Below are 23,492 nucleotides of genomic sequence, written 5' to 3'. Positions count from 1 at the left end.
CCTCTGGAATGTTCCACAGTATGGCATTAAACTTAACTATCTTACATTATTCCACTACAGGCTGCTTTACATAAAAAATAATAATAATAATAATAAAAAATGATTCTGGTGTCACTTTGAGAGTGTCGATGGAGATAGATAAGTTTAATGTCATACCGTGGAGCATTCCAGGCAAAGCAATAACCTCACCATGCAAGAAGGAGAGAAAAGTTACATAGTGCTCCTTCAAAAGACCATGTCCTCTCCTCTCACAGAAGAAAAACTATATGTCTACAAGGTGATATTATTATTATTATTATTATTATTATTATTATTAATTATCTATCTATCTATTATTATCAGTACCTGAGAAACTGCATTGACGCTTCTCTGGTCTCTTCTCACAGATGAAGTGAAGGAGGTTTCAGCATCTATAAGGAACAGAAGTAACAAAGACCTAAACATAACAATAATAATAATAATAATGAAGTTCTTACATATATCATTATTGTTATGTTATTCTCAGAAATGTTGTGGTTGAGTTTATTCCTCCAGAATCTCACTACATGTTTAACATGAAATCTCTGCATTTCTGCTGAATAATAAAATAATCATCGGCATTTGCTGACACTGAAACCCCACATTTTTACACACACACACACACACACACATTTTTTAAAAAAACATATAAACACACACACACACATGCACCCCCCCCCCCCCCCCCCCTCCACACACACACAAGTTCACACTTTGTTGTGGCATTATATTGTACATTGTATCTATTTATTTTCTTGTCCAGTGTTATGTCTGTATGCCTGCACATACACACACACATACACGTACACATGCATGCATGCACGCACGCACACACACACACACACACACACACACTTCCCACTTTGCTGTGGTGTTATATGCATTGTATTGTATTGTATGATATGTGTCTATTTTCCTGTCCTGTGCCTGCTGTATGTCACAAATTAAATTTAAAAATGGTCTACTCACACTGAATTAATAGGACAAAAAACAGACGACATAAACTGAATGGTTTCTGTTTTTGAGAGCGTGTGCCCTGCAGACAATGCACTGCAGAGCTGCTCTACACTGTTCACTGTGGGAAGTGAGCTCAGATTCAAATCACAAATCTTTATTTTAAACCAAACTGTGTGGCTTTTGCTCCACAGAAGTCTTCTGTTTTGTCTGTGTTTATACGTCTGTGTCTGTTTTAAAATTCAATGTTCAGTTAATTGTCATTTTTTATATCTTTATACATTTTTTCTTGCTTTGTTTAACAGAGATGAACAGAAAAAACAAATACATCCATGTATCAAGTGCATTTTGATAATATCGTGCTGTGTAATTTTTCTGAATGGCCTTGATGGAGATGTCAATGCTTAGCCTGAAATGTCTGCAGTATGGCTTATCTATCTAAGAGACAAGAAGATGACGCTACCATGACAAGCTGCAAGTCAAATCTGTGGAGATGCAAGCCCGCTCAATCTAAGGAAGCATGTTTTTCAAGTTGTTTATGTTTTATTAAATGCATTAGATTGAATAACTTATTGTGAAACATTTCCATGCTGACAAGTGGCAGCCTGGCAAGCTGTGGATTTTTTTCATTTGTACCAAAATGACTTTGCAGCACCACCAAATTTTATTTGTAGCACTGATTAAGAAAATAAAATTGGAGACTGAAGTGCGTACGTCACAGTGGTGCGTGTGTCAGTGGTGGTCAAAAAGGGAATTGATCGGCAACATTTCATCATGAGAATAAGTGAGTAAAGATTGATCAAACTTGCATGAATCACTTCAAGAAACACTTTGATAGGGCAAATGAGAAGAAAACAACTATAACATGGTCAAAAGCTCTGAAAGGTCTGCTTTAAGATAAGATCCTTACCTGTCTGTGTGGTTTCCAGAGTCAGATTTCCATAGATGGGGTTCTCCTCCATCCGCTTCTGGTTTTGGCTTCAAACAACAACAACAAACATCTTATTATATTGTTATAATTCTCTTCAATTTTATTTTCTCTGCTCAGAGTTCATACCTTCTTTTAGATTTTTTGCTGGTTCTTTTCCCTAAATAGGTTATACAAAAATAATAAATACATGAATTCATAAGCAAAAAGAAATGATCGAAATGATAGTTTAAAAGAAAGACGGTGATACCTGTGTATGTTGTTGCACAGAAGTAAATGTTTAGAATGACTGAAACTCCGAGAATAAAGACCAGGACTCCGAAGAGGATCTGCTGGTGCTTACATAACTCCTCAATATAAGGGAGCTCTAAAAAACAAATAAATAAATAAATAAATAAAACATATATTCCACTGAAACTTACACTAAGCTCTTAACCTAAACTAAAAGTCTGCATGTTTAACCACCTGCTTGTCTCCACTGAGATGTTCTTGCTTTCCCTGAATTGTTCCAAACTACCTCCTATCTACCTATCTCCATGGAGACAAGCAGGTGACACCTCTAGGCCAAGTTAAAGAGCAGATCTGTGGAGAGGCGACACTGTTTAAATAAAAATATATGGTTTTCAAGTGTTTTTTGATCAATAAAAACACCAGCAATTTAATAAATGCAAGAGAGACGGACAAACACATGAGCTCTGTCTTAAAGTCCAGTTTCTGTCAGTTGAAACGCTTGCCCAAAGTAAAGCTCTACCTTCCACAGGTGGATTTTGAAAAAGCAACGTGGCATCTGGAGTATTCTAACAGTTTGCATGTGGAGCTGGACCAGGGCTCCCAGCAGCACGTCTCCTGACACGAACTAAGAGATGGGACACATTAGGCCTGAGCTGTGTAACCTTCTCTGGCTCCTGTTTCATATCAGGTCAATTCAAAATGTTATTGTGTTTAAATGTGTGACTCTATGGGTCCTCTTTAGCTGAGGGAGTTACTGCAGCTCTATACTCCACCCAGAGCCCTGAGGTCAGAGGTCAGAGGTCAGTTGATCAGCTCCTGCTGCTGAGCCCAAAGCCAGACTCAAGACCAGAGGTGACAGAGCCTTTTCTGTGGCCGCGCCCAGACTATGGAACAGCGCCCAGACTATGGAACAGCGCCCTCTGCTTGTCAGATCCTCTTAGTCTTTAACACAGATTAAGACTAGACTGAAAACTCATCTCCCTGGCATTTAACACTAACTACACAGGATATCTTGGTGTTTTATTGTTCTTTTCTTATGTATCATGTTATCTGTATCTGTTTTTTTGTTGACTTTTATGTGAAGTTCTTTGGTCGGCTGATGTTGTTTTTAAATGTGCTATTTAAAAAACTTGAATTGAATAAGATTAATCCATACTATGGTTACAGGCAATAAAATTACATACATACATACAGTATAATTACATAGTGCACATCTTTGACCCTGGTCACACCGGATGTGTTGACATGGAGCTAATAGATGTGTCAAGTTACACTTCTAAGAATATGCAAATTAGTAAAAGAAATAAAAGTAACAGTTCATTTTTTTCAGTACACATATTTGTATGGATTATATTTAATATATTAATATGATTCAAAAAATATATTTACTACTAATATATTTGCCACGTCAATAGCTACACATTGTTAGCTTCAGTAAAGCATGAACAAAGCCTTAAGTCATGATGAACATTAAGACTGATTCAGACTTAGTTACTACTTAATGAAGGGTTAGTCTTAGAAGTCAGGTGTATGGTATTAATGAGGTAGTTACTAAACCTGGATTATCCATAAATTTACATACACTAGACAAAAAGTTACGTGCTCTTATTTTTCTCACTGACGAGAAATCAGACTAAACTTTTCCAGTTTTGGTCATTTCAGATCACCAAAATTATTTCCATTTGCTTAATGGCAGAATAATGAGAGAAGGATTTAATTTTTTTTTTTTTTTTTTTTTTTTTAACATTTTTTCACAACTTTCTTCAAAAGCAGGTGTTTACATTTCATTAGTATTTGGTACCATTTCCTTTAAACTCCAGTTAAATGTTTTGGATATATCCTTCCACAGGCTTCTCACAATAGTTGGCAGGAATTTTGGCCCATCATTGTCCATTTGGAAGACCCATTTGCGTCCAAGCTTTAACTTTCTGGCTGATGTCTGGAGATATTGCTTCAGTATTTTCACATAATCTATTCTGTGAAGTGCACCAGTCCCTCCTGCAGCAAAACAACCCCACAACATGCTGCTGCCACCCCTGTATTTCACAGTTGGGATGGTGTTCTGAGGCTTGGAAGCTTCCCCCTTTTTCCTATAAATGTAACAATGCTCATTATGGCCAAACAGTTCAATTTTAGTCTCGTCAGGCGACAGGACATGTCTCCAAAAATTAAGATTAAGATTAGTTAGTATTAACTGTAATCTGTCTTTTTAATGTATCTTTTGGAGTAATGGCCTCTTCCTGCAGCCCATGTTGGTACAATAGTCATTTCACTGTGGATAATGACACATTCTTACCAGCTTCAGCAGCATCTTCATAAAACCTTTTGCTTTTGTTCTTGGGTTAATCTGCACATTTCAGATCAAAGCACGCTCATCTCTGGGACACAGAGCCCGTCTCCTTTGTGAGCGGTGCGATGGCTAGACATTCTCATGGTGTTTATACTTGTGTATAATTGTTTGAACAGATGAATGTGGCACCTTCAGACATCAGACTTGTACAAGTCCACAGTTCTCTTCCTGTTATCTTGGCTGATTTCTTTTGACTTTCCCATGATGTTATGCAGTGTGTTTCAGGTGTGCCTTCAAATACATAGGTGTGTCTCAAATTAACTCAAATGTTGTCAATAAACCAATCAGAAGCTTCCAAAGACATGACATCATCATCTGGGTTTTCTCAGATGATTTAAATGCATAGTAATCTTACTGTACGTAAACTTCTGACTTTGAAGAAAGTAATGAAAAATTGTCTAAAATAATCTTCTCTCATTATTCTGGCATTTAACAAATAGAAATCATTTTGGTAATCCGAGTTGATCTAAAACTGGAAAGGTTTAGTCTGATTTCATGTCAGACAGGGAGAAAAAAAAAGCATATATGTTTTTTATGTGTTAAGTGAATGTGAACTTCTGGTTTCAAACTGTATTTGTTCTTAAAGAATTATTAAAATTACACTATATCATACGTCCATTCGGCTCAATGAATATTTAAAAGAACATTTTAAACATAAACTATGGATTCTGCTTCTGTAGACATCTTGAAAAACATGATGTTTTTAGATCCTACATGTTACTACGTAAACCATGTAGCATATATCGCTGTACACGTCTTGGTCATATACAGGCAGACATCTTATGTGAAGATAAAACTAAACTACCAAGAACATGAAGCACAAACATTTAAAGCAACTGAAACTCTGAGAGCAGAGACCAGGACTCCAAAGAAGAGCTCGTGGTAGTCACATAACTCCCAACAAAAGACAAAAATAAATAGTTCCATAGTATGGCATTAAACTACCTATCTCCATGGAAACAAGCAGGTGACACTTCTAAGACAAATTACAGCTCAGATCTGTGGCGAGGCGACCCCATTTAAACAAGAATCTAAATATTCAAACCACTGGGGTAAAAACAGACTTTGCAACAACAGGGCACGATACAGTCATTTATTTTTCTATCACTTAAAAATCTGGGCAAAACTTACTCAGTCCATCTTTAGTGCCTTCACAGCAGCCCATCGTCCAACAAGTGTTACTCCAATAAAAGTCTAAATGTGTGTGTGTGTCTGCTGTAACCCATATAAAAACTCTACGAATTAACAACGCTCCGTGAGCTGAAGCAGGATGTGTGCTGTTGCAAAAACCACAATATGAAAATGCAAAAAGTGTGATAACATCGTCTATTTTTAACACTTCTGACGACAATATGATTTCTGATGGATTTTTCATTTTCATTTTTTTCCCATTTCTTTTATCTTTATTTCTACAGAGAGCCCAATGAGAATACTTTAACATACAGAGATACAAACAAAAAACAAACTGAACAAAAAAACTGCATAAATCCATTTAAAACATTAAAAACAGGAGCAGGTGTGAATATAAAGGTTTATCACCAAATTATTAAAGTGCATTTGTGGCACCAAAGTATTGCAGTAGCAGTTTTGCATGTCCTGTGTTCCATGTATTCCTTTTTTGGGAAGAAAATAACAAATTTCAGCCATGAGATCTTGTATTAGAAATTCTTGTAGGAAATTTCAACAAACAAGGGAGATATTCAGGCAGTCCACAGTCATAGTCCCTTATAAGTATATTTTATACAGTGTTGTTGTAGGTTTGAAGTTCATTACCTGAATTAAAGGCATACTATGTAACTTTTTGTGTCCGTACATCTGCTTTGCTTTGCCTGGATGTTCCACAGTGTATTATTACATTTCTCTATGCTGCTTTTATTCATTTACAAATGTTTTTAATCCTGAAAAACGTTCATTCTTAGTGTGAGCGGGGCCGGCTCTCCACAGATCTGACCTGTAATTTAGTCAGGTGTTGTCTTTCGAGTAATTAACAAAACAGACAAATATTTTAATGACAAAAACAAGTATATTTAACCCACATAAAAATGAACACTATTCTGACTGCATCGACTATGAGGGTATTTTCTAGGAGTAAGAAACAGAAATATTCAATTCACTTCATATTGACAATATAAGTACACAAAAGTAAAACGTAAAGTACAGATACCTAAAATTTTTACTTAAATGTAGTACTTTACTACTTTTACTACATATTTATTCAGTACCTGATTTGTATTAAAGAGAGAAACAATATGACCATATGCCAAGTGCATAAGTACCACAACAAGTACTCAGTAAAGTCCAAGTCCAAGTACTCCATTTTGTTACTTAAGTAAAAGTACAGCAAAAAAAAAAAAAAAAAAAAAAAGAAAACTCAAGTAAAAATATCTGTTTAAAAATGTACTTAAAATGTCAAAAGTAAAAGATTTTGAGATATAATAAATTAATTTTGATAAAGATTTGTGCCAAAATGAGTTCAGTAGAAACAACTGAATGTCTGTTGTTTTGTTTTTTTTTTAGTTGTTTTAATTTGTATATTTTTCCTCAAACTATGAATGTGTTAAAAATAAAAATACTAAGACAATAATAAAAAATACATTTACTTTCCAGTTCTGTTCAAAAATGTAGTGGAGTAGAAAGTACAGATACTGCTCTCAAGTGTAGTGAAGTAAAAGTAAAAAGTGAAGTACAGATACCTAAAATTTGTACTTAATTTGTACTTAAATATATATATATTCCAGCACTGGTAAAGTCAATGGGGCTGATAGAGGTGCTGCAGTATCAATATTAAAATAAATGACGTGGGTTTTAAACAGCAGAAGTGGTTGAGAGTACAAAGTATTGCATTATATATGGCTCTCTAACCACTACTCACTCGCACGCCACATTCATTATGGACCAGCTGGGGGAAGTGTCTTGCCCAAGGACACAACAACAGCATGAAATGGTTAAAGCAAAACAACCACTCTATCATGACACACTTACAATAGCCCGAAAGTACTTGTCTCCATGGGGATGTTATTGCTTTGCCCAAAATGTGACACAGAATAGTTTTAAATATATCTCTTTTTATTTATTCAAGTACTGGTGGTTTATTTTGGACAAATCTGGTATTTTAAGGAGAAGAGATACAGAAATGTTCAAAACCGTTAATACTGTCAACATAAAGCTTTTGCCACTTGTAGAATGAAAGTAAAAACAAAATAAATACAAAAAACTCAAGTAAATGTTGCATGAATGAAACTAACTAATGCAACTATAGAACTATCCACCCCTAGAACAGCTCTGAATCTTTTGGATCTTTTGACTTCAAAGAGCCGTTCAAAAGACTTCCTCTTTTTGTATTTAGTTATATGACAGAAGCCAATGTGAGAACTTATTTTAACAACAAACTAATCACAGAGAGAAACGACCAAGCAAAGATTTGTTTCAAATTGTTCAAACTGAAAGTGTTTACCCATTAAAATGATGCAGAATGTAAATAACACTTTAAACTACAATAATAACTCTTATAATGATGTCAAATATGTTTTTCTGTTCACAAAACTCTCACTCGTGTTGTCTGATCCACTGCTGTGTTGATTCTTGTGTTGGTTTCAGTGTTAATCACCTCAAGTCTCTGCACTGGCTCCTGTGGCTCAGAGAATAGACTTTAAAGCAGCTCTGCCTCTGAACAAGTCTCTCCATGGACCAGCACCAAAGAACATCTCCCACATGTTAGAGCCACATGTACCATCTCACACTCTGAGGACTTCAGGGACCTGCCTTTTTTCTTTTAATGTTCATTTGATGTTGATGTTTATTTAAGTTTTAATTTTTTGTATTGTGATTTTAATGTCTTTCACCACCTTCACGGCTCAAAGGCTTTACATCAAGGAACCGCTCCCCCTTTCACACAGACATTCATACATCAGTGCACACAGACACTGGACAAACACTCAACTGAGCTACTGTCACCCACAGTTAAGGTCTTGCTATGAAATAAACCCCATTTAAATTCCACAAAACCAGGTCTTGATCAGTTAAAAGACTAGACCAGAAATCACCTGTAACAGGAAGTCAAACCACAGATCAAAATCAAATCTTTAAATAAACTGTGTGAATGAGTCTCTCTCTCCAACAGGGTCATATTTATTCAGCACCTGGTTTGTGTTGAAAACAGAAATAATGACCACATGCCACAAGTACTCAGTAAAGTCCATGTCACAATTAGAGGTGCTGCACTAGCGGTATAAAGGCATGCTATGGGTTTTATATGTTTATTTATATAGCACATTTTAAAACAACTTCAGCAGACCAACGTGCTTCACATAAATGTCAACAAAAGAAACAAAAAATAAATAAATAAAACAAATAAATATATAGATAATACATTACATAAGAAAAAAACACCAATATACCCTGTCTGTGCACTGCCACAGAAAAGGCTCTGTCACCTCTGGTCTTGAGTCTGGCTTTGGGCTCAGCAGCAGGAGCTGGTCAGCTGACCTCTGACCTCAGGACTCTGGGTGGAGAATAGAGCTGCAGTAACTCCATCAGATAAAGAGTAACTCCCTCAGATAAAGAGGACCCATAGAGTGCACACATTAAGCACAATAACATTTTGAATTACACTTGATATGGAATAGGGAGTCACTGCAGGCCTGATGTTTCGTCTTGTAGTGTTTGTAGTAGACAAGCTGCAGTGTTCTGGACATTCTGTAAGAGCTGCAGTGCTTCTCTCTAAGAGCTGCAAGGAGCCCTGGTCCAGCCCCACAGACATTTAGTTTAATATTGAGCCCTCAACAATTTGCTGGAATTTGTCCTTAGTTCAACATTCATTGTTTAGTTAAATTCTCCCAAAAAGTTACAAAGTGCACCTTTAAATTTGGAAGGAATCAGAATTAGGAATTAAATACGATCTGTATTTTGCAATATTACAAAAATGGTATAGTTTAATCACAGATATGGTACAGTTTAACTTGCTGAATAAAGGATTATAGAAGCTGATCTGAAGCTCCAGCCTTATCGTGTAAATCTACTGACCACAGTGACATCTAGAGGCCAGAAGCGAAGTTACTAAAATGATTTAAGTTCTGCGTTTGTGGTCCCTCCCCCCCGCGCTTTGTCTCGTCCAATCAGCGCCCGGGTCCACCTCTAGCCCCGCCTCTACCCCGCCCCCTTCTCCTCCTCTGTCCCTTTTTCTCTCTAATGCTGATGTGTTACTAACTTACTACAAGCAAGTCTGCAAAATGTTCAACTTTGTGTCAAAATTATCGCTACTTTTCCTCCTCGCCTTTCCCTGTGGATTGGTATCGATCGGTAAGTTGCATTTAACTTCTAAAAATCTAACTTCAACCGTTCGTTTCTTGTGTAATCTCCCAAAAAAGTTTCTGAACGTTCTAATAACATATTGACGTGGCAGTTCTCGTGTAAAAACTTCTATACTGCTCGTAATACTACACCTGAATTATACAGTTATGGGTACGCAGTATAATTGTTATTGGTTCGGTTGGTTTTACGCATTTGGCTAACTTTTACGAATAACTTTTACGCATAACTTTTACGCATAGCTTGGAATGATTTCAGTCACGTACTGCCGCTCGTTTAGAAGCATTTCCCGAGTGTAAGGAACATATATTGCTCATGAATTGTGTGACTAAATGTGTTGTTTTTTTTTTGGTGAATGAAGTGAAATAAAGTTGAATGGGTTTGAATTGGGATGCTCGTGCGCTGTAGTAAAAAAAGGGGGGGTCACGCTCAGAGACACGTCACCAAAGTTAAGCTTATCAGTGATGACGTTTAACTCACTTTTCCGACTATTTCAACACAAAACAGGACATTAAAAATAATGTTTAGTGTAATAAATTTGGAATATTTATAAAAAATGTGACGTTGTCTTAAGCTTTACTATAGTTGTGCCATAAAAGTTGAAGTGGTTCATTTATTCACTAAGAGTTTATCAAAGAAGCTAAGGTCCCCCTGATTTATATATTGTTTAAAATAAAAATACTTTTGACTGGAAGTGTATGTTTAAACAATGCTTGTCAAAAGTTTGTCAAAAGTTTGGACAGACCAAACTTTTCCTAATTTTTACTACTTTTAAACATTTTAGATACATATAGAAGACACCACATATATGAAGCAGGATTTATGGAATTATGTAGCAAAGGAAAAAAGATTAACATTTTTTGGTAAAGCAAAGGGAAGCTACTTTAAGGATTTGAATATGAAATATACCCTTTTTCTTTGCTACATAATTCCATCTGTGTGTATATAAAATGTAGAAAGTAGTAAAAATAAAAATAAATATACAACATTGAATGAGAAGGTGTGTCTTTTGACTGTTAGTGTATATTTAACAGAAGATAATACCAAGTGAATACCATTTGCATAAGAACCAATTACTACCATTTTGTTTCTTTTCTATGAGTGCTGTGGGACTCGCTTGTTTCCTTGGAGACGTTATTGCTTTACCTGGAATGTTCCACAATATGGCATTAAACATATTTATGGTTAAAAAAAAACAACAACATAAAAACACACATTCTTACCGTGAGCATGGTCACATCTCAACAGGTTTTGACCTGTAACTTGGCCTGATGTCGTCACCTACTTTTCTCCATGCAGCTAGGTCAGTTTAACACCATACTGTGGAACATTCAAGGCAAAGCAGTAACATCTCCATGGAGACAATCAAGTCCAGAACCTCCACCAGGAAAAGTTACAGAGTGCTCCTTTATGTACAATTGTCTACAGGTCCAAGAACCGTACCTTATATCATAGAATAGTACAGCAGTATTATAATAGTAATTAAAATCTTAGTAATTAATTCAAATATTTTGTAATTGCCTGTCTCTTAAGCTCATGTCGGCGCTGAACCAGACTCCAGTGAGGACTTAGATCCAGATGTGGCTGTCGACGAGGAAGAGGAGGAGGAAGATGTCGTAGAGGAAGACCAGCTTCAACAAACTGTGAGTAATACTGAAAAAAATCTAAGTTTAAGAGACAGTAGCTTTGAAATGGGAGACGAAGTCATTTGTACTGCACGATTTATGATGACAACATGAGACAAAGATGCCCTGGAGCTGATTGATAGAAATATGACTGCTCCATCCTCCAACTCCATCCTCAACCACCTGCATCACTCACTCACCTTATTCATACATGGAAGGATGAAGTGTCTTGCCCAAGCACACAATGACAATACGCACTGGTCAGAGTTGAGATTGAACCAGCAACCCTCTTGTTATAGAGTAATCACTGTCACCAAAAGACACTATGGTTATTTGTTAGTTTTTTTTCCCTCAATACAATTATTTCATAGGTACATTTCATTTTTATTAACTCTTATTTTATTAACAATTTGCCTATAAAGTATACTTCAGCAGTCAAACCAGTATATTATAACATACAAATACAATTTATAAATGAGTATCTAAAAGTCACTGGTAATGCGAGATGTAACAGATTATTCCATTGCTTTTGTTTTTCAGGAGGATGAAGAGGAGGAAGAAGCGTCCGATCCTGGAGCCCTGACCTCTCACCCCGACGCAGACACCACCATCGTCTTCACCACCGGAGAAGGTGCGACAGTTTAGAGATTAATTCATGATTAAACTTGGAGTACCTGATTTTCATACTGTGGAAGGAGGAAATAGGGGTTTAAATCTGCCTCTAGCTCTCACAAACCTTTTGGCACATTGTGAATATCCACATGCATTCATTTTGGGACCCTTTAGAACAGATTTTTTCAGACAGTGACATGAAACTGGGGGTGGACCGTCCAAGTGCAGCCAATCAGAGTGCTGCTTGAAGAGAAAGAGAATTTACTTATTTACAAAGTCAGGCACCCCAGCTTTAATACAGAAGCACTGTCAAAAGTGTTGTTCAAGACCATTACTCAGCTCTAGACACTATACACTAGACACCTTTTTTCCACCGGCACTTTTGGTAGCATCCATTATAGTGACCAACCATAGACTGTATAAAGAAGTGGACTAAGGGAGTGTGGCATCGAGTCGGCATAGTCAGAGTTTCATATTTGGAATTCTGACCATGAGTATCATAGCAACCAAAGAGCCAATCCAGAGCGAGGCTGCTCAAAGGTAATGCCCCTTCCCACCCGCACAACTGGTTTAATAGGGAGCGGACGCTTAGCAACATTGTCAATCATACCTGTTAGCTAATGCAAGCGGGAGTGGCCTTGGTGAAAGAAGACGCCTGATTTGTGTTTTATTAATGTTCTTGATTTACAGACACAATAGTGAAATAAAAAATACCAGGATCATGTAGAGCGGGTTAATATGAACATTTAAGATCAAAATGATGAGCTTGACAGCAGCAGTTACAGAGAGAGAGGTGACAGTTTTTTTCAGTAAAAAGTGAATTGAAGCCAGAATCGATAGAGCCGTGCCCATGCTCACTTCCTATTTGGAGCACCGCAGCTAGCAGGTTAGCTATGTACATTTCTATATAAAGTCAATGTGGCCAATCAACTTCCTCTCATCATCACAATGCATCAGGAACTGGTACTCACAACAAAACTATATCTCTCCTGTTCTATCTGGCCATTCTATAATAATAATATCTTTCTTTCTTATTTTATTTTTCCATGTAAAGCATCTTGAGCGTGAAAAATGCTTTTTAAGTTTTATGCATTGTTTACTAGCTAAGTAATCTGTTCCTTGTATCCATAGAGTTCCCAGCCAATGAGATCGTTCGGTTCCTGGTCGGTTTCACAAACAAAGGAAGTCAAGATTTCAGTGTTCAGTCTCTGGAGGCCTCCTTCCGCTATCCTCAGGACTTTCAGTTTTACATCCAGAATGTGAGTACAGATCAGGGTTACCAGATTTTCCGAGAACAACAAGCGATCAAGACTTTGCAAAAAAAAAGCCCAAAGCAAGTGACCCGAGCCTTACAAAAAGAAGGCTGAAATAGGACGTGACAAACATTATGTGCCACAGCCATAGACTGTATATTCTAAATGGACATAGCTAACCTGCTCGCCGCCGTGCTACAAATGCTGTAGGAAGTGCTTAAAGGCGGGGTTCCAGCTCCATCGACTCTGGCTCCAACTCACTTTACATTATAACTTGGGGTTGGTGGTTATATATATTATCTAGACGTCTACAATAAAACATCAAGAAAGTCGTTTTGAAGGCATGCAAAATTAGCACATTAATATATTGTTTGTAATGAGAAAACTTAAAAAAGATGCAAAAATTGTTGATTAAAATAAAAAGAATAGAAACGTGCAGGGTAAGTGAAAAAAGTGGTTTCAGAACTTTCTGTATTAAAATTTATACTTAAATCTCAACCATGACAAGTGCAGTTTTAGTTGATGCATTACAAAAAAACATGGTCTGATTGTAGAGAATAAAAAAAAAAAAATTCAGACATTCTCCCTTTTGAATATCACCCAACTCTGGTATGAGAAATGCCAAAAAGTATCAAAGGATTTAAATAAACGTATAACTACTACAACTAAAATATCAACATAGACCTTAAATCAGACATGTCCAAACTGTGGCCCGGGGGCCAAATGCGGCCCTCAGACCAATTTTTCTTGGCCCTCAAGCTTCCAGGTGAATTGGCCCATATTACCTTGAACATTACTTTTTACTGTATATTTCTGAAAATCTACTTTAACAAGCCCATATAAAATATTTAAAGTGTCCCACTGAGGATGTGAGCATGAATAAAGGTCTAGTGGTTCAGTCTAACTTGTAATAATAACACAGATTTGAAGTATTCACTGTATTGGCAAACAGTCTCTGGCCCTCAATCAGCCCTCAGCTTTGTCTGTGTTTTTACATGTGGCCCTTAATGAGAAAAGTTTGGACACCCCTGCCTTAAATGAAATCTGGTTACAAAGAATTACTAAGAAGACATTTAGGGAACTGTGATATGAAAGTTTTGGTGGGTTGATATATTGGGTGGATATTTGCACTTTTTGGCTTAAATTTAGTGCCCTGAAGATCCAGTAAAGACAAATGTAACCCTAACCCTGTGTGTGTATGTGCCTCTGTAGTTCACAGTTTAACCCTGTGTGTGTATGTGCCTCTGTAGTTCACAGTTTAACCCTGTGTGTGTATGTGCCTCTGTAGTTCACAGTTTAACCCTGTGTGTGTATGTGCCTCTGTAGTTCACAGTTTAACCCTGTGTGTGTATGTGCCTCTGTAGTTCACAGCACTCCCTCTTCAAACTCTGGTGAAGCCTCAAGTCCAGGCCACATTTGAATACTCGTTCATCCCGGCTCAGCCCATGGCCGGACGCCCCTTCGGCCTCGTCATCCTCCTCAATTATCTGGACTCAGAGGTACAGCACTTATGAACTCTATTAACTATAAGTATATTAACTACTACTATTGCTACTACTATTACTGCTACTACTGCTGCTGCTACTATTACTGATACTGCTACTACTACTACTTCTACTATTACTGATACTGCTACTACTACTACTACTACTGCTGCTGCTACTATTACTTATACTGCTACTACTACTACTACTGCTGCTACTATTACTGATACTGCTACTACTACTACTACTGCTGCTACTATTACTGATACTGCTACTACTACTACTACTGCTGCTACTATTACTGATCCTGCTACTACTACTACTACTGCTGTTTCTACTACTACTACTGTTAATACTACTACTACTACTAAAATCTGGAACATAGCCACTTTCTAGCTTCTTTACTTTTTCACTTTTCTACAGTGACTTTCAAAAACAAAACTACACACTCTCTTCAGGAACATGCTGACAGTATAGAAGTAATTGTATGTCATTTAAATATCTATTTTCAGAGTTCATTAGATTCATAGTGTTTTATAATGAATCTAGTCAAATGAGACGTTTGTATGATGCAATCTTAAAACATTTTTTTTAATTGACTCAGAGCTTTGGGTTGACGTGTTTGTTTGTTGTCATATTGAAATCAAACATTAAATCACTGTATTCTCATCTCTTTCTTTAGGGTAACTCTTTCCAAACAGCCATCTACAACCAGACAGTGACCATCACGGAGAAAGAAGAGGGACTGGACGGAGAAACGTAAGACTTTACATTACACGCTGTATACTGGGGTTCCTATTTTTGTGGGCATATTACGTGGCGTGTGTTTTTTCATGACCGATGTCAATACCGATTATTTAGAATACAGCACAGCTGAATGCCCATAAGCTCTGAGCTGATATATGGGGCCAGTTTTGACAATTTTCCACAAATTCTGTATTTTAAATTTACTGCAAACTCACCCAGAGGCCTTTTTTACCTCAAACCTTTAAGAGAGCTGTTTAGTCACATTTAGTTCAGTTGTCTCTTTGTATTAATGTGTTAAAATAAAGCTTTGTGTGTATGTTCTAGGCAGCAAATCAGCAAGTACTGGAAATCTAGGGCCAATAGTTGATACGTTAAAAATTCCAAATATCATCTATATCGGTCTATCTCTAGTATTAAGATTTATATGGCCTACAGCAGAAAGGAGAGTGCTTGGAGTTAATTTGTTTTAGATTAATAGCGATGGTATTGACCTTATTCCGCCCCGCCCACTTTTTCCATAAATGCGACTTTCTTTGCAGTAGTGCTTCCGGTTGAGTGGGAATCGCGTTACTTTCGATGAAGAATTTGGGGAAAGTTTCGCCACCTAAAATATTATATAAAGTAGGTTGTTTTGTGTCAAATGTTCAATGTTTATGTGCAACAACAAGTCAACACTGCAGAGATTCCCTGGGAAGCTTCAAAACGGCTCTGTAGTCCCTATAGAACTTATTTTCTGTCAAGATCGGCAGCTCCATACAAAATAATACAACCCGAATGACGATGGCGGCACCCAAGGCAACAGCCAGAATAAGGCGAATTCAGAGCTTTGTCCCGCGTCACAAACTGAACTCTCTTAGTCGACAACCTGCTGCACAAGGCCCTAGAGCTCAGGACTGAACAAATGTATTAGTGTTTTGATCATCGTAATCGTCATTTGGACTATACATCTTTAGTAGCCTTCAGTCTCCATACTTCGAACTTTATTTGGTTAAAAACATCACTGAGAACAGCACTGTATGAAATGTACTTTATCTAAAAGGGACTACTTCAAAAACTGCCAGAATTCTTCACCTGTTTGTTCATCATTGATACTGGAACAATTAATCCCAGATCACATGACTGCATAAGTCCAAGGACAAGCCACACCAAAACTGAGGCGGGAAAGAGGCTTTTAGCTGTTTTTCTTCACAAAAACACAATATACTCCAAGGAAAAGCAAAACTGGATACATTGCTGACATAATGGCACTTTAATAATCTGGTAACAAACTTTTATCCACACACCTGCTCCTGTTTTTTTATGTTTTATATGGACTCGTATACTTGTTTTGTTTGTCTTTCTGTTTGCACTTACACTCTCTTTTTCACAAGGCGCCCATGAAAAAGAGAGTCTAAGTGCTCCCATTGGGTTCCACTGTATAAATAAATAAAGAGAAAGAAAGAGTAAGGAAAAACATCTAAATTGGCAGTAGAAATCATCATTTGACTATTTCATTGCCCTAAGGCTAGGTTCAATATTTAGCATCTTAAGTCAAAATCAGATACTGAGACTGGTAAATGGTATAAATCACATTTTGATATAGCACTTTTCCACCTTCAAGACACTCAGAGCGCTTTACATCAGGGAAGAGTGGGATTCAAACCTTCAACTGTCTGGTCAAGGGACAAACACTCTACCAAATGAGCTATTGTCGCCCATAATCGTTTGACTTTTTCGTTGCCCTAATGCTAAGTTTAGCCTTTTGCATCTTAAATTCCCCATGGGTTTAACACAATGGTTTAACATATTCTGCTTGTATCACTGTACTCTTTACAATATACAGCGTGATGAACAGTATGTAGGAGGCACACAGACACTTTTAATGACAAGAATGTACAAAATGCATAAATGTGTTCTTTGTGTTGGGCCTTATGTAAGAGGTGTGAATGTGCTACCTCCGTGACCACTGCAGCTCGGGCTTACGAACTGATTCAGCTTCCATTAAAACAATAGGTATTTCATATGTAGTTTTGGCCGTATAAATTCACTTTGTAAATAAAACTGTCCACATCAGGGTTGTCAAGTGTTAAAAATCAGATACTAATCCATACTTAAACCAATATTGAAAATAGATACTCAGTTTAACAAGTGCTGATACTGAAAGAATCCCATACATGGCCCAATTTGACCTTTCTCAGTGTAATTTTGTAGAGCCACATGGTAACTTAAAAAAGTTAAAAAATGTATAAACTTAAAGTGCTGAAAATTACATTACATTACATTACTATTGCCTAAGTGTTGTTTTATCAGAATTAGCTTTGAGCCTTTTAGTATCACGGCAACACTAGTCTACATTACAGTAAATAGTGCCTCTCTATTTCATTATAATGTACAGGAAACATCATTAAAAGGTCAACACAAAACTTGCTTGAATCAAAGTGTTTTTGTTGAGTTAATTTATTCAATATGTTTTTTTTTTTCTTCAGAATCTTCATGTACATCTTCCTTATTGGACTGGTGTCGTTGATGGTCTTCGCCATGTACCAGCTCCTGGAGTCCAGAACGGTACGTCCCACAGGGCAGAACACGGGTCAATGTGACATGAAATTCAAACATAATCTTTCATTTAAATGTTTGAGTGTGCGTGTGTGTGCATGTGTTTATGTGTATGTGTGTGTGTGTGTGCTTGTGTGTTTGTGTGTGTGTGTGTCTGCATGTGTCTAAGCATGTGTGTGTGTGTCAGTGTGTGTGTGTTTGTGGGTGTGCATATGTGTGTGCATATCTGTGTGTGTGAGAGTATGTCTGTGCATGCGTAGATGTGTAGGTGTAAGTCAAGGTTGTATCTATTCAATATGTATTACTTGTATTGCACAGCCTCATGGACATAAACAGTGTAGGACTTTAGGCCTTTAGTCTAATAATCCGTTGATGGTTGTGAATATTTCAGTATTTTGTCTGTAGGTTGAAATCTCAAACATATAGAAAATCAGAAAACAAAAATCCAAAGCCCTCAGTTCAGGATGAAAAAAACACACACACCAAAAAACAAACACATATTTTGGCCAACACAGCCTGATCAATGAGACGATAGTGTCTTAGTACTGATTATTTAATGAGGATTGTAATATGGCTTCCAGTATTTCGCTGTATATACAATAGTGTGTGAGATCCTGGTACATTTGAGAGCTGTGCTGGCGCTGTGCTAAGGCTCCTTTTTAGATAAGTGATGCTCAGAGTCATAAAGGGCCCATATTACACTATTCTCTGATCTCTGTTATAATGTTGTTTCTTCATCACAAACAGACCTGGAGTTGTGTTTTGCTTCATTCACACATGTGTAACACACAAACTCTGCATATTTAGAGTTATTTCCTCAAACTGAAAACACTCTGTTCCACCTTGTGATGTCATATGGTAATACAGGAAGTGCTCCACTGTGTTTTTAAACTCCACACACCTTCACTAGAATCTTTTGGATAATTTAAGGCCTGGAATTGCCGATCTCTACTGAACTAAAGGTAAAAGGAGCTGTTAACTTAAAAACTACCATTCCATGACATCACAAGGTGGAACAGAGCATTTTGAGTGTGGGAGGTGTGTACAGACTAATAATAAAAGATTACTCAAGCATTTATGAATGAAACAAAACACAACTCCAGGTCTGTTTTTGAGGAGGTAACATTATTATAACATGACTTAAAGCTCACATCAATTTTGTGTAAGATGGGACCTTTGAAGTTGAACATTTCTTTTAGCCGATTACAGCCCTGGACCAGAGCTGTTCCTTGATCACTGACTTCAGTGACAGTGGGTGGGGGACCTTCTGTGTGGAGTTTGCATGTTCTGCCTGTGTCACTCTGGGAGGGTTTTTACACAATTTAAATGAATACAATCTAACTTCCCGAATGTCCTCTTTGTTTTATTTCTTTTGCAGAGAAAGCGTCTGTCTGTGAAGGTGGAGAAAGGCACAGGAAACATGAGCGACGTGGACATCAGCTGGATCCCTCAGGAGACACTCAACGTCATGAGTAAGACCCGCCTTCTGTCACCTGTCAATCAATCTATCAAAGAGCAATAATAGGGTGACGTGATATTACAACATTCAAAACTAACCCAAAGACAGGCAAATTAAAACTAATAATTTTTAACTCCTGAAAATAAACAAGACGCATTTTGAATAATTTCTTTTTAGCAACAATATAAGCAAATTTCCAAACTACTTCTTCTGACAGAGGAATGGCTATAGATCTCTCAATTAAAAGAACAGTAAATGATTTTGATTGTGTTTTTTTTAATTTTTTTTTATTCATAAACATGACCTATCTGTGCCCCCATATCAAAATTTAATGTAGCTTTTCCTGATAACCATTCTAATGCTGATTTATTCTTAATTATAAAAGCATTGTCCAAGTTGTTTATGTTGTAAATTTGTGTTTTGGTTCAAGACAATCATCCAATCAGAACGCAGAATGAGCCTCACATTAGTCTCTCATTTGTGTTGCCAATTTTAAAGCTGAAATCCAGTTGGTTTAAACCTAAAATGCCTCTCTCTGATCTGAATTGTCACTACCTAAACCCCAGCACCTGCAGCCAATCATGAATCAGTGCTAGTGCAGCCTTTTCAGCTCAGTGAGTGAATTCTGGAGGTTCACATGAGGCCTGTCCATACACTCAGAATACATTCTCCCTCAGTGCATTCGTTCCTCTTCATTTCCATAGCGTGTAGTTTACTGCTCTTGATATTGCATGGGCGTCTAGGTCATATTTACGTTTGTGTTGCAGATAAGGCCTCTCCTAAAACATCTCCGAGGAAGAGAGCCAAGAGGGCGGCCGGCACAGATCAATAAACGGCTCTCCTCCGATCCATCATGACCGCAGCTCTCAATGCACAGCCCTCTCCGTTACTTAATACCCCACTCACATAAAGCCACAGCCATCATCATCTGCTGTTGTTGTTCTGAGGGTCCGTTTGAGAGCCGGCTTCTTCACGGCAAAAGGAAAAACACCTGCGTTCTTGAGTAGTTTTTGACTCGCTGTTTAGATGTGTTAAAGGTGCATTGTGGAACTTTTCTGGTGTAGGATATACAACATGCTTGTCTCTATGGAGATGTTATTGCTTTGCTTAGATTGAAATGTTCCACAGTGAGGTTAAAACTGAGGTTCAACTGCATCACCAGGCCAAGTTACACCCTGTGACTTTGCTTACTGTGAGAATCTATGGTATTTTTTGAATAATAAATGTGTAATTAAATCAATTCTGAACATAAATGATTAAAGCCATAGTGTGTAACATTGCAGGCAAAGCAAAAACACCTGCCTTCATCTGCTTGTCTCAAACCCTAAACCAGAAAAGCTCCACAGTGCACCTTTAAAGAGGAAATTGAGCATGTCAAACCTGCTTGAATGAAGATAATTATTCTGATTCAATCCAGAGGCACTGCTCTGTATTGTGGAGGTTGTAACACTAAAAGCAGAATTTTAAAGGGAGTTTTTCTGATAAATGTTTTTTTCTTTGAGGAAGTTGTAAAAATGGCCTGGTTTGTTTCATATCAGTGTTGACATTAAAGTTTACACAAATGGTACAGTATTCTTGCTCTAAAGGGAATTGTGAGTTTAAGATCATTCCCGGTTTATCCACATTTTATTTTCAAAATTTTCCATAAAGTTGGAATTAAATATTGTTAATTCATTTAAAACTGTGCCTTAAAAACCTATAGACCTCACCTGGGTACACTGCATCTGGTTTTTAAATAAAAAGAATGTGCCTTACAGTTGCAATCTTTGGCAAAACTATGCATTTAATGAGAAATATTTACATTTCTTAAAACTGCAGCTAAACCAAACAGTGTTTTCAAGTTTTAGGAATTTTGTTTAAATAAAAAAGATAAACAAGCTACTGTCTGTCTGAGTTTATTTTTGCAGAAATCATAATCATAGTTCTATTGTTTTTTCACGTTCTTTGTTTGCAGTTTTTGTTATGAAGATAAGGGGATAGGCCTATGTATTTTTGTGACATAAAAATAAACTTTCCAGGTTAAAATAAGTATAAATGGGCAGAGCTAACCCGCTAGCCACTGCATTCCAAAGTTCTCTTGAGCGCGTTTCCTACTCCATCGATCGGCTCCAGTTCACTTTCTATTCAAAAACTGTGGCCTTTCTCTGTAACTGCTGCAGAGCCTCGACATTGTGTTTGTATTAACTCGCTCCACATGATCCTGGGGTTTTTATTCTGCTATAGTGTCCATAAATCAAGATATGAACATTAATAACACACAAATCAGGGGAATTCTTTCCCTGAGGTCTCTCTCGTTAGCTTAAATAGCCTCATTTCACATTGGCTCTTTGGTTGCTATGATACACATGGTCAGAATTCCTAATATGGAACATTGCGCCAAATTGCTCCTATAACTGCCCTAGCAACGATGAGCTTCATTTGAGTGGAGCCAAACACTGTGGGTGACGTCACTCTCACTTAGTCCACTTTTTTATACAGTTTATGGTTAAAACCCTCAACAGTTTGTATGTTTCAAATGTTTCGTTTGATTAGATTTTTTGATGATTGGAGAAACACTAGTACTTATAAGTCAAAGTACATTTTTGAACCAGGCTTTCAATCCTCCGAGCTCAGAGTAGAGCCGCTGTTCCTCCACATCAAGAGGAGCCAGCTGAGGTGGCTTGGGCATCTGTTTAGGAGGCCTCCTGGATGCCTCTGCTTCATTATTTTGCATTATTGCTGTATTAACACATGCACAAAGAAATCAAACTACTCACATTAGCTTTTTCAGTCTACAGTAATCAGACAACACTAGAAAACACATGTTGGTTTGCACATTAATGTACATAGCCAATTTGCTCCAGTTGGATCAGTCTGCCTTCTTTACATTGGTGTCTTTTGATATAGAGATGCTTCCATTTAAAAGTACAGGCTTTGGGTGTATTTCTTGACTAGAGTTTGCAGTCTAAATGTTGTCTTTTAGGTCATAAATATTGCATCCCTCTCTGCTCTGTTCTATTAGCCTTTTTGCCCCGAGCCTTTTTAGACAGTTCAGTGCAAAAAGCCTGCATCAGTGTGTCAGGTTGAACGAACATCATTTGAATTGGCTTTTAGGCTCTTACATTAAATTCTATCATTCCAGATTCACAGAAACCTCCCGATGAACCGCCTAATGCATTAAAGAAATATTTAGGGTGTTTCAAGCTATTTTTCCAACAGAATTATTCAAGCTTTTTGTATTAAAGGTGCACAAAGAACGTTTTCTGGTGCCTGCTCGTCTCTATGGAGATGTTATTTGCCTGGCATGTCCCATAGAATATGATATTATTACAATGACTTGCTAAAATTAAAATATAATAATAATTAAAACTGCAAGCAGTGACGAAGGCCCTCGCCACCCCTTGCGACTGCGGGGTACACGCCACTGCGGAGATCCTGCCTTTCGTTCCCGCTTACATCGCTCCTCCCCCCAAAATCAGCGACTGAGTAATACTACTCCATTCATTCCAATGAGACCATTTATGACATTGTCACGCCTGCATGGTTGGAAATAGAGGTATGTCTTCCATGGCTTTTTTGTTCAGTATGATGAATTGAGAATATGATGATTCAATGATCTATGACACAGTAATTATTTTTCATCCTTGTTGACCAAAACCCATGTATTTCAATGAGAAATGTCAGACGTTGCCATGGCAACACCTTTAAAAATACAGGTATGGTGTCCTTGACTTTTTTGTTCAGTATCGGAATAGGGATGTCCATGCCAAATTTCAAATGTTTGTGACATAATTTTTTTGACATGCCATTTAAAAATTTCAAGGGGGCGCTGTGGAGCAATGTAATATTTGATATGTGTAAATTGCATATCTATGCACTCAGATCAAGATTTTGAACAAAATATATATTAATGCCAGAAAATAGGAAACTGCATGTTTGAGCTACGGGGCCATTTAAAACTTCAAAAAACGTATTTTTTCTTTGCAGGCTGGCCACACCCACATTTTATA

At 37.3% G+C, this 23,492-nt stretch overlaps 1 protein-coding gene across 1 annotated transcript; it reads left to right on the top strand.

The window, feature by feature from the left end:
• The first annotated feature begins 9,645 nt into the window (after window positions 1-9,645).
• On the top strand, window positions 9,646-21,370 carry LOC117371400 (translocon-associated protein subunit alpha-like). Its single transcript, XM_033967076.2, has 9 exons — window positions 9,646-9,779; window positions 11,322-11,431; window positions 11,954-12,044; window positions 13,157-13,284; window positions 14,643-14,777; window positions 15,445-15,521; window positions 17,975-18,053; window positions 19,423-19,516; window positions 20,271-21,370. The coding sequence occupies exons 1-9, from the start codon at window positions 9,710-9,712 to the stop codon at window positions 20,333-20,335; spliced, it is 849 nt and encodes a 282-aa protein (XP_033822967.1). The 5' UTR covers window positions 9,646-9,709; the 3' UTR covers window positions 20,336-21,370.
• The last annotated feature ends 2,122 nt before the right edge of the window (window positions 21,371-23,492 follow it).

The sequence above is a fragment of the Periophthalmus magnuspinnatus genome, chromosome 5 (assembly GCF_009829125.3).
Source record: "Periophthalmus magnuspinnatus isolate fPerMag1 chromosome 5, fPerMag1.2.pri, whole genome shotgun sequence".
NCBI lineage: Eukaryota > Metazoa > Chordata > Actinopteri > Gobiiformes > Gobiidae > Periophthalmus > Periophthalmus magnuspinnatus.
The sequence above is the reverse complement of the archived record's forward strand: the minus strand, read 5'-3'. Positions and strand labels throughout refer to the sequence as shown.